We start from the raw sequence: 12,500 nt of genomic DNA on the forward strand, positions 1-12,500 counted from the left end.
GTGTGTGTGTGTGTGTGTGTGTGTGTGTGTGTGTGTGTGTGTGTGTGTGTGCGTGTGTGTGTGTGTGTGCGTGTGTGTGTGTGTGTGTGCTTTGGGTTTGCATTATGTATGTGAAAGCGATCTATCCATGCATTATAAACAGCATATAGGCAGCATGCCAGGACTTGTATCGCACAAGCAAGAGTTTACAGAGCTGATACCCCCCCCCTCCCCTCTACACAGACACTAGCCAGCAAGCAGAGAGAGCGCATTTCCCACGTACGTGACGCCTGTGCTTTCGGGCGGCAGTCATGCCTCCGATTGGTCAAGTGACCCAAATGTGCGCGTCGAGGATTAGCCATGCATTTAGCGGAGGACAAACGATTCCCTCGTCATCGCTGGCTCTATTTCTTTTTCTTCCTCTTTCTGATTCCCCTCTCTCTCTCTCTCTTCCTTCCTTCCCTCTCCCCTCCTTCCCTCCCTCTCCCCTCCTTCCTCTTCTTCGCTTTGTTCTCGTTTTTTATTTTTATCATCTCGCTTTCATCCTATTTTCGTCCTTTTCCCGCTCCTCCTCTGTCTTACCTTTCTCCCTTTCTTCTCACTGCTTCCTTCATCTTTCCTCCCACTTTCCTTCAATGGATGTTGAAGCATACAGGTTATTATCAGAATTATCAGAATTAATCCATTTATGCCAATCTAAATTAGTTTAATCAATTAATTCATATCTGTTATTTTGCGTATCTATCTTCGTGATAAGCCATAGTAATTCATGAATAGGTAACGAGTTAGACTGTATCTGTCACTGTATCTGTATACCTATAGTGCGCATAAATACATAAATGTGTGCGTCCCTGCGTGTGTGTGTGCGCGTGCGCAGTTTATGCAAAGTACACAGACTCTTCATATACATGGTATATATTTCCAAAAAAACACACAAAATACTACCCATTGTTCCTTTAGCCTCATGATAAATAACTAAGTATCTGAAATGCAAGTCCACGAATCATTGCCTCTGACCTTCCTCCCCGTGTCCCCAGATGGCGTCGTGGCGTTCTGTAGCGGTGCTGCTGGTGGTGGCCGCGGCGGCGGCGGCGGTGACGGAGGGTCCGGCCGAATCGGCGGTGGAGCGGCCGACGGCGGCGGCGATAGCGGCAACAGGTGCGGCAGCTTTGGAGGACTTTAACAGCGAGTCCCAGATCTTACTGGCGTCGGGACGGCAGGGGATGCCCAATGGGCGTGGCATGCTTTCCATGGCCTTCGATGCCATGAACCCGGTGCCTTATTTCATGGGCGGCCTGAGAGGGGTCCGGCATGTCATGAAGCAGAGGCTGGTTCCCTTCCGCGGCATGATGCTGAACAACTTCCAGAGGAACCTACCGAGGCCCGGGAGTAGGTTTAGAGGTGGTGGCGGGAACAAGCATGCTCTTGGCTCGGGTGGCAGAGGCTTTCGGGCCGGGGGTAGCAAGAGGCCTCTCTCGTCTGGCCCGAGAGGGGGGAAAGGTGGCGGCTCCTCTAACGATTTCCTGCAGGGTTCCTTGAGGACTACCAAGGAACCCTCCCTTACTTCTACTGACAACCCTTCCCTCTCTACCGACTTCGGTACGCTGAAGCCCGCCTCCATCGTGAGCGGGCAGCGGCCTTCCCCCGACGCCAGCACGCAGACGCCCTCGCCGATCTCCGACATCGGGACAACCAAAACCTTCTCTCAGACGACCTCCACGCCTGCCATACTAACCAGCCCTCCTTCTGCTTCCTCTCTCTTGCCTGCTCCCAATGAGAAACAAGGAACGCGCGTCATTAACATACAGATTCCCAGAGAACTCCAGGATATCCCAATCCTGGAGATCAACATGAAGTCCAACGGGGACATTAGCATCGGCCCCGGCGGGATCGAGACGGGCGCGGCCGTCCCCGACACGCAGCCCGACGTCGCAGCCGACGTCCCCGATGCGTCTACCTCTTTCTCCCGGGACTTCAGGAATGACGACTTAGATCTGGGTGCGGATAGTCCTGGCACCTTCGACTATGACTCTGCTTTTCCGAGTGCCCAGGAAGGAGTCGGCCAGCTGGACACCAGCTTCCAGACTTTCCCACCCGAGAGTGCTGGGAGACCCAGTTCCATACAGGACATTCTTCGCATGCAGAGACTAGGGAATACTAACACTGCTTTTGGGAATGGGATGTTTGACGGCGGTCCCATGACACGCATGCAGCCCTTGCCGCTTGACAATGCAAATGGTCATACTAACAGCCCTGTACTTAACGATCCAAATTTATTTTCGAGACAGAATCTTTTATCCAACTATCCGTCAACTTTCCCTCCAGATCGAAATAATGTTAATCACATATATTTTGTCCCTTTTAACATGCAGCCGTCTCTCCCAACATCAGTACCGGCTGTAGAAAATAAGTCACAGGCAATCCCTCCACAAACAGAAATAAGTTCGGCTAAGAAAGATTCTCCCATTTACTATATTGACATTACCCTTCCAGGACAGAGAGGAGAACCCACTGTCAAGGCCAGTCGGATGAAGAGGAGTCTGCAGTACGATTTTGACGGCTGGTATCCCCTAGACGTCAGCAACCCCATGGCTGACGATCCTACGGTCGGTTACCAGCCTCCGCCGCTCACGCAGGTCCACTTCAGCGCCGAACCGTCGGCCAAGAAGCCCATGTACCCGGTGAGGCCCGAGAACCCGCCGGTGTTCGTCGTACGGTCAGAGAAGGTACAGCCCGAGTACGACTCTGTTTACGGCACGGAGAACATCGAGTACTTCCACATCCATCCGCAGACCAACATCATTCGAGCTTTCCGGTCTCCGTCGCAGACTGTCGGGGCGATTCGCTTCATGTCGGCGCCACAGTTCGGGGAGGACGAGGAGCAGACAGAGACTTCTGGCTCTCCGAAGATAAGCTCAGAGGACCGGAATGCCACTGACAAGGAGCCAGGGTTTGCCGACCGAGCAGATGACTTCGCAAAGGGCGGGGGAAAGATTCAGTTTCCAGAAAGCGCAGCATACGACGATAACTACGAGGACGACATGGATGGGGCGTTCTCGGAGATCCACCCCACGATGGTCAGGGGCCGACCTGGCCACATCTTCCAATATTCTTCAGGAGACTATGAAGAAAGGCCTAGCGTGATACGTCGACAGGATTATACAGGAAATCGAGAGACCGACAGGACGCGATCCAGAGTGGCTCTCTACGAGCTCTTGGGTAATCATAATCCTGAGTCCCAAATTGAAGAGGCTCCTTACTTAGGATCTGCCACTGATTCTGCGGGAGCATCAAACATTCGCAAAGTCTTGCCGCCAACCTTTTTCAGAAACCTGCCCAACCGTCGCTCCAGCACCACAAGAACCAGTTCTGGCCGAACGCCCACAAGAAGAGGCGGGAACGACTATGATGAAGTCTCCCCAAGCTCGACCCGGTCGTGGTTCCTCATCGAAACACGATCTGAGACACCAAACAGAAAGCGGGAGCCATCTATAGCCTCGTACATTCACCCCGAGACCCACACTAATGATGAAAAGATCCATTACAAACCTTATGGCCCTGTTTCCTACGTCCCTCGAGGGGTGACGAGAGGCGAACACATCCACAATCCTCACCTGGATGACCACATGAACTCCTACAAGCCCAGCACCAGCCTCACCGCCAACAGCCTCTCGGAACTCTTGCAGATATTCCGCTACACCCAAGTGACGGACTCACCCAGGGAGAGGGGCGCCACTGATAACCCTGTAACCTTGAGGGAGTTCAGATACACTCGGCCGACCGAGGAACCTCCAACAACCCCGTCGACCTTCTTCCCAAGCAGTCTGAGGTACACCACGCCCCCAGCTCCTGCAGATGAGCCCTCGACAGAGACCGCGGTGACGGAGAAGGAGCAGGGCAATTTCTTCGACGCCGTGGCTGACACGAATTCCCTCGACGGATACCTCTTTTCAGACTCGGAGGCCAGTCCTGAATACGCCCGTCCGCAGGTGCGCCCCAACGTTGTCATCATTGAGGGCAAGGACTCCCATGAATCTAAGGGCGTTGTTAGAGAGAGTTCGACGGTGAGGGTTGTCAGTTCCTCGAGCGCTACTTCTAGGCCCTCTCCAGTTGCCGACAGTCAGCCTGAAAAGACAAACTTTGAGGATCTGGAAGTAATCTTTACTGGTTCCAAATCCTTGTCGTCGCCTCTTTACATTATTCACCAAGGTCATTCTAAGGTCAGAGTCTTCGGTATCAATTCCGCAGAAGATAAATCTCAGGATGGCTTTGATTTTAATGACCATGTGATCTTCTCGACCTACAAACCAACGTCGTCGGAGAACACCACCTCCACCAGTTCACCTTCCACCTCCACCACTACCTCCTCCACCTCTACCACCACCTCCTCTACTCCCACCACTAGCACAGTCACTTCCACCACTATGGCCAGCACCACCGCAACTCCCCCTACTGCAACTACCACCCTTTCCACCCTTTCCACCTCACCCTTTCTTGTAGATGAAGACACCACTACCGATGTAACCCCCACAGACACAACCCCCGAACCTAGCACGCAGATGGTAACAGAATACGAGCTTTTACCCGTAGGAGACAATGACGAGTATGAATATTACTACTACGACGATGGTGTTATTCACGACATGGCGGTCGGAGACGACTACCGCTCCGAGGGTGGTGTCAGGCCAACTCTGAAGCTGCCCAACCCCCCTCTGCCCCGGCCTAGCCGCGAAGCCCACGGGTCGCCAGTCATTTCTTCTCCGCTTGACGCTCCGTCCCTGGACGCTTACCCGAGCCCCGCAGCCTTCTCCTACCTCTTCCAGGAGCGGCTGCCGCATGCCGAACCCCTTCTGCCCCAGCAGGGGGACAGTGGCGGCGCCCCGGCCCAGGCCCTGGCCAAGGACACCCTCAGTGTGCCCAGAGCAGTCTTCTTCACTAAGAGACAGCCCGGCAGCCAAAGCACCCGAGACGACGTCCAGATTTCGCATCCGTTCGAGTATCTCTCCGAGCTTTCCCACCTGGAGAAGGAGCTGAGGAAGCCCTTGCAGACGACGACGGCGCCCTCGGCTCACAGCCCTCCGCAGATGAAGAGAGTCACCTCAGGCCTAGCTGACGCGTGACTGCTGTTGTAGAAGGGTTGCTTATGTATAATATGTATAACAAGTTAGCGTTAGCACAAAAGAATTTATGAGAAAGATAATTTCCTGTAGGAGGAAGAACAGTTATGTGTGAGGCGAATGCTAGGACCTTCATCATCATAGCAGACTACTACATTATTTTCACTAAAATCATTCAGAAAGCATCAGGATTACGATTCATTTCTTAAGCCGGACTTTCTGTTGGGTAAAAGTCACAAAACTGGAAACGTGGGTCTATCAAATTTAAACATTATTTGTAAAACCCGTCTCTGATATGCCTTTAAGCCTATGTTTAAGAGGTGTAACAAGAGGTATATGTCCTTCCAGAATCTTCACTGTGAGAGTCCTCTGTAATAGTTTTTCTTCTGTGGTAGTTCTCTGACCAGCGTGACATTGCTAACCTGTTAACACATCAAATTCTTGTCATTCTCTGTAAATCAACAATAGGTTAAGTTCTTGTGTATTATTTTAGTAAAAACTGTAAACTTTACAATCAGGAGGCTATTATCCAGTGGTTACAGGAAAAAGGTGAACAGAACATAAAAAAGCTGGTTTTCACTCCGTAATCAATTCAGAAATGTATCCAATTCAACAAATTTCTAAAATTTTCAGGAGCTTTATGAATTTTGAGCTTGCAGATACTGTTGCATTACAAAAATGAGTGAAACTTCATCAGTACAAGAAACCGTCCACCTCATCCACTGGTAATTTCAATCAGTATCAGCAGATTACTTTTTAATTCATTGGTAGACTGGCCTGTGTGTCTCTATGTTATATCGGTTAACAATTTAATCTCAATGTCTACAGTGTAAGTTATAAGAAAATATGATTCTAATGAACCTCAAAACTGGTAGTCTTCATAATGTTAAGAAACTTCATTTGTAGTATCATGACATCCCTGTTCTATATAGGTCAGCACTGTTATTTATTCACAAACTGATCTGATCCATACTGCAAAGTAAAAATGTCTGATTGATATCAGACTGGCAAAAAACAAAAAGGAAATTAACCTTTCCTTTCTTCCTTTTTCCTTGGGATATACATACCTCTCAATTATTCATACGTTTTCTTTTTTCTCTCTCCATGTACTGATCTTAATTTCTTCCTTTGAATCCATTTTCCTCCATCGTTCCTTCATGCTCAAATATATAAAAAAGAAATAACATTGGGCTTACCATTGGACCTGTGTTGTAGCATGTCCTCTGACCTGTCCAAGCTCAAGCAACCATAAAATCACTCAAAAAGTAGTGGTTCATAACTCCTCTGACAGCACACTGACATTTTGCCATTTACAAAACGGTATCTGAGCAGACTCAAAGGGAAAGCCATTAAATCTGTATAATTTGTACATACATCTTGCTGTAGAAGTGTCTTTGAATATAATGACTAGGTTGAATTCCTTTCATCTCTTGATATCATAATTATAATAATAATTGATATTATTATAACTATTCCTATTATTACTATTATTATTATTATTATTATTATTATCATTATTATCATTATTATTATTAGAGTATATTCTCTCTACTGAACATTTCATGACTTGTTTCCTTCACCTGTATATTAATATGTTACTGTTAGGTGTTTATTGTTAGTATAAATTTTATCCTGTTTACATGAAATAAACAGCCAATGACATATACATTTTTTTTCTCCTAAATGTTTGTAAGGACATACTTGTTGTTCAGCATCCTTGACACCTCTGTATTACTGTATCTGACCTTTTATATCAATAAAAACATTAGCTACAACACAATTTCACCCTTACAAACCTAATAAAAAATAAGAAATAAAAAAATAAAAATTCAAATAAACTTTTTATTTCTAGCAACAGTGATGTCAGCTTTATTTTTTGTGACCATTAATGCTATTAATAAATGTATGTTTCATAACAATAACAGCTTCAACTTTGCCAATTACTTTACCAAAATAAAAACCTACTGGTACTGTATCAAACATGCATATATTAATTTAATATCAATGCACTTGGGTTAATGCTTTAAACAAATAAATACCCTTCTCATCAAAGGTCATGTAGCACTGTTGGTAAGTATTGTGATAAAAGAGGTCTAAAGGAGGTCTTTATTAGATCAGACTTATGATATAGTAAGATAGTATGGTAGTGAATATTGAGTAAATGGGGTAGGACAGGGATTTTAAAGGGGGGAGGTTTTAGGCTAAAGGATGGTTAGATCATATGGAGGGCAGTTATTCATCTGAGAAAGGAGAACAGATTGTCAGTTGAAAAGGTGGGGGATTTCAAGAGGATGTTCAACAGGTTGGGGGTCAGGGAATGGAGGATAAAAAAAAAAATCAAGGGCATGGGATTTTGTAAACTGGGGGCAGGATAGTAGGATATGTGGGAGTACAAGAGAAATACTGCATGAGGAGCATAGAGGTGGCTTGGAGAGTGACATGAGGTGATAGAGGAGTTTTGAAGTAGGGGTAGTATTCAGTGGCTGGAATGTGAAAAGCAGGGTTGGTGGGCTGTGGATAGGATGGCATATCATGCTAAGGCATCTGCTTTTTCATTGCTAGGGATCCCGACATGGCTGGGTATCCAGCACAATTTGACAGCTTTCTGCCATGTAGACAGATAAAACAACAGGTCTTGTATCATTTGAACTACGAGGTTGATATGGTGCATGAGTCATACTGAGATGCATGCAGATGGTGAAGGATAAGGAGTGGATGGATGACATTTGTAAAGTTATGTTGTAAGGATACTCGATTCAGGAGGAAGGGGGAAGCTGTACAAGTGAGACGGAAAGATTACAGCAAAACCAGTGGTGGATTTAGAGCCGTCTGTATAGACATGGGTACTGGAGGATTGATTGGAGATATGTGCAAAGTGTGTGAGGAGGACAGGTGGCGGGATGGTCAATTTGGATCCGGTAAAATAGAAGAGCAATTACAGGAGGCAGGTATTAACCAAGGAGGGAAAGATTGGGAAGAAAGAGGAGGGGATCCGAGATGAGGAATGGGTGAATGAAGTATAGCAACTTAGGGACAAAAGAGCATGACGTCAAGAAAGGGATGTTAAGCCTCAATGAGTATATATGCTCTCTACTGAAGAGGATCAGAAGACAAAATATATATGACAGCCTTAATCAAAAGTAGAGAGGATTAGGGTAATATGGAAATGGAGGAGTGTTTTGCAGGCTGAACCTCAGGATAGTCTGAGGCGGAGGCAGGCTTTTTCATTAACAGAGGGGATATGATCTCAATAAGACAGTTTTGAGTCAAAAATGACACCAAGGAACTTGCTTGAGGGGCAGTGTTGGATGGGTGCATCGTATGGTATTAGTGGCCATTGGGAGCCTATACATGAATGAGTAAAGAGGATTGAAAAGGTTTTTGAGGAAGAAAATAGAAAGCTGTAGTTGGTAGTCTATAAGGAGATTGGTGTTACTGCAGATTGGAAAATCTGATGGAGAATGGATATAGAAAGAGTTTGGTCAAGTTTGTATCTGAGAACTGCTACTTCATATTCAAACTTGTAGGCAGATCAGCTTCTATAAAATACATTAAGTGAACCACCACAAATGGCACATGTACATGATTGTGCAAGGCAATATGAATGGTCATAACCAGATTGAGGGTATACAGGGCATTGAGCTGTAGAGCAAGTGTTTTGCAGGGTGGCCAAAATGCTAGCATTTTTGACACTGATGGGTGGGGGGAAGGTCAATATTCTTCACTGATATAGACCTTGTGGGGAATACCATGTCTAAAGAGAGAAATTTTAGCAATGTTGACGTGGAACTTATAGCAGGCTCTAGGAGAAATAGTGTTGCAGTGTACTGATACTGCATCATAGTAAGGCAGGCAAGTAGGTCTACACAGTCTGACCAATTCTTGTCATACACAGGGCAATCAGCTGGGGAGATAGAAACAGTTCCAGTACAAGTGTTATGGGAGGAGTGAGGTTGAGCAGGAATGGGTTTACCAGTGACATCAACCAAAGTAGAGAATGCATGGGCTTGGGATTCTGATGTAACTGTGACAAAGTGTGAATGATCAGGACGAATGTGGAAGGAGACCTTGCCTACATGTTTTTGGATGCATTGTTGGAAAAAAAGGGTATTGTCAGAGTACAGGGCTGTAAGGGAATCACAAAAAAATTATCCAATTTGGCTGGGCCAAACAGAGTACTCAAAAGGGTTGTAGAGGTGGGAATTGTAAAAGGGTGAAGGCAGGAGGAAGAGGGAGTGATGTAGTGTTGTGCAGAGAAGGCAATAAGGTTCAAGAGTTGTAATAAGGGAAGAGGATGTAGGAAATGGCAATGATTGTGTACGATACTGGGGTTGAGGAAGAGGTGTCTTTTGGAGGTTGACTAGGTATCTGGGTAGGTGATTCAGGATGGGTTGAGTTGACAGCAAGTGTTGACGAGGGGGGTGTAAAAGTTGTGGTCAGAGCCATGACCAAGTGGGATTCAAGGCTGGTAAACTAGAAAAGTTAGACTTAGGGAGGCTACTTGACAATACCCCTGATAAGCCTCAATACCCCTACTAAGAGTACAAGATCTTCCTTACTGGCCATGGCAAACCTGAAATAAGTTGGGAAGTAAACAGTCCATCCCTCAGGTCCCCATGAAGGGTAAGGGCTAGACAATTAACCTAGGGAATATGATGCCCATGACTCCCTGAAGCCGTTCATGGCTGGCATAAAGTCAGCCTTTCATCCTTTCTGCACAGCTCTCACGCCTTAGAACTGGACAGGAGTTGGGGAAGATAAGGAAAAAAAGGAGGAGAAGAAAGGACTGTGCAAGATTAGTTTAGGCGAGAGCTGAGGCCCAAGGTAGGGGCGATCCTCTACATTGAGCCTCGGTCTCTATCTCCTAAGCCCCATTCCCCCCCCAAAAAAGCACCAGGCAAGGGATTGAGGGAGGTTTAAAGAGAAAAGAGGATGTTTTGTTCCAGAAACTATACCAAAATCATGGCATCTGTGGAAAAATAAAACCAATACAGTACATTTTTAAAATATTTTACTGATAAGGAGAATGGGAATGATTTCTTAGGATGTAGGAATCTGCAATGCTTGACATGCCATTGTACCAGGGAGTTCTAGAATTTCTTTTCTAACTCTAGTTCTTCACTTACAATTGCTTCTCTATAGCATTACTGTAGCATGAAAATTCCATTTCAAAAGCAATGACTGATCATAACACAAATCACTGAACCAAATGTGAATACAAAATGCCTCTTATCCTTTTCCTAATAAGCCAATGTTTTAATGCTTTTATTGTAAACATTATTGGTTCCTTTAATTTCATAGAATTGGTTCCCAAAACTGAATGAAAATGCTGTCCAATCTCTGTCACTCATATTCCCTTCCCTGTGATTATCTTTCTTTTTTATCTCTATTTATTTATTTGCTTCTTCATTTATTTATAAATTTATTTATTCTCCCTTGAGAGCTCCCATGAGATCTCCTGAAGACTGCAGTTCTTTGACTATGTCCAGCCCACCAATCAGGTCACCCTTCACATATACCTGTTGACAAAAGGGAAAAATTTGTTGAAACCCAATGAAGCCAGGTGTCAGGACTGTTACATTATAAAAAAAAATTGGTTAAGAGCCATAAGATAGAAATATACTAACAGGGATTCTTTTTTTTTTTTTTTTTTTGAGGCCTGGGATGACAAGAATATGCTTTCATGAAAAATTAAGCTGAAGGCCAGAGTGATGGGAATGACTTGTCATGAGTGGACATAAACTCTATGGACAGTTAGGTAGGGGCTCTTGCATTATTTGCACCAATAATCGAGGGTGAAATGTACCATCAGAGATGAAACTACTTCCATGCTCAGGTCCCTATTCCTGTGCATGGTATGTCACAAAAAAATGAATACAAAAACATCAAAAATTACAAAACTAACAAAATGTTACTAATTGTTATTCTTATTGCAAAGAGTTATTGAATACCTAGAGAAAAGCTATGAAGTCTGTGCAAGGAAAACAGTCTATTGCTCTCTTGATACTGCATATAACAAATACAGACCTTAGAAAATTGCAAAAAAAAAAAAAAAAAATGTTAATGCAGTAAAAACATTGCAAAGGGGAGGCAAAGAGTCTTGATAATACACAAAAGTGCTCCTGTGGGCCAAGCCTACAAGCCACACACCAGAGTCACCACTAAAATAAGCCTAATGTCCAGATCTTGGGTTATGTGCAGCCAATCAAAAGCAATACACAATACAGTCTTTAGGTTGGCAATCTGACAGATTCTGAGAAAGATGCAACTGAAGATGAATAAGAAGTTCCTGAAATCTAAATTTTACATATATGGTGAGTATTGTAAAATCAAAACATCAATCATTCATATGTATCTTTTTTCAAGAGGCAATGATTGACTAGTAAGAAGTCTTAGGGGAAACATATAAGAAAATAACAAAAACATCATGATTACTTACCTGCGGATAAGTAGGCCAATTACTGTAGGTTTTCAGACCCTGACGTACCTCCTCATCAGTCAGAATATCAAAAGTTTCGTAAGACAACCTGCAAAATATGAGTTTGTATTAAAACAGGATAAAATGAATATTAAAAAATCAAAATAAGGCTCCTCCTGATTGCATTTGGTTTCCACAACATATCATGCCGTACAAATTTTCAAAATACCTGTATTAAGTTTCTTAGTGTGAATGATCAATAGTAGGAAAGCTGTGCAGGAATTCAAAGACATTCCAAATGGAACTCTAGATACTAAAGAAAAAAATTTTGATATTGTACAAAACTCCATGATTCTAGGAGAGATACAACGGCATTCTAAGATAGCTCTGCATCCTAAAGAAAATCATTAAACTCTAGATACTAAACAAAAAAATTTAGATATTGTACAAAACTCCATGACTCTAGGAGAGATACAACGGCATTCTAAGAAAGCCCTGCATCCTAAAGAAAATCATTAAAGGATTTTAATAAAATGGTATACCTATTCTCTTACAAAGCCAAAAGGCATTCTACCAAAGTTCATTAGGCATTCTCAGAAATTCCAGCCTCATCTTCAAAGTACTCTGGTTACGCACCCTGTTTCGTTTAGAATTCCGATCATGGTGCGCGAGAAGCCACATCTTGGCTCCTCCCGGTTTCCCTTCATGAACACCATTAAGGGAGCCTTGTTGATCAGTTCCTTGAGCCTAGGAGGAAAAGGAAGGCAATTGATCAATATAAATAATAACAAAGAATAAAAATATCAAATTGTTTACTGCAAAAATTATATTATATAATATGCAAGACAGGGTGAAAATATTGGAAGAACAGATAAGAGAATAAAAGCAACAAGATGAAGAAGAAGAATGATGATGATAAGATGATGCCAATGCCAATGGCAAACAAGAAAGTAACAGAAAAGGAAGAAAAAAAAAGATAAAATAAG

The 12,500-nt window shown here is 44.1% G+C and overlaps 3 protein-coding genes across 4 annotated transcripts in view; 2 read left to right on the top strand and 1 right to left on the bottom strand.

The window, feature by feature from the left end:
* Positions 1-6,993, top strand: part of LOC113803240 (uncharacterized) — a 101,568-nt gene extending 94,575 nt beyond the window's left edge. For both annotated transcript variants that reach the window (XM_070127024.1, XM_070127025.1), the window contains exons 2-3: positions 1,017-1,137; positions 2,473-6,993. In XM_070127024.1, coding sequence (XP_069983125.1) covers positions 1,017-1,137; positions 2,473-5,099 — 2,748 coding nt within the window. In that variant the 3' untranslated portion in view covers positions 5,100-6,993. The remainder of the gene's footprint in view (positions 1-1,016; positions 1,138-2,472) is intronic.
* Positions 1,149-2,468, top strand: LOC138863125 (uncharacterized; the record flags this gene model as incomplete). Its single annotated transcript, XM_070126834.1, has 1 exon — positions 1,149-2,468. A coding segment is annotated over exon 1 (1,266 nt), but the record flags the coding sequence as incomplete, so codon positions are not given.
* Positions 6,994-10,090: 3,097 nt separating the features above from the next.
* The window catches only part of Grx3 (Glutaredoxin 3), a 13,595-nt gene continuing 11,185 nt past the window's right edge, over positions 10,091-12,500 (bottom strand). Inside the window, exons 7-9 of the mRNA XM_070127026.1 lie at positions 12,151-12,261; positions 11,536-11,623; positions 10,091-10,615 (exon numbers count right to left, since the gene is read on the bottom strand). Of these exons, the coding sequence (XP_069983127.1) occupies positions 10,523-10,615; positions 11,536-11,623; positions 12,151-12,261 (292 nt within the window). The 3' untranslated portion in view covers positions 10,091-10,522. The remainder of the gene's footprint in view (positions 10,616-11,535; positions 11,624-12,150; positions 12,262-12,500) is intronic.

Source organism: Penaeus vannamei, chromosome 11, assembly GCF_042767895.1.
Source record: "Penaeus vannamei isolate JL-2024 chromosome 11, ASM4276789v1, whole genome shotgun sequence".
NCBI classification, from domain to species: Eukaryota; Metazoa; Arthropoda; class Malacostraca; order Decapoda; family Penaeidae; genus Penaeus; species Penaeus vannamei.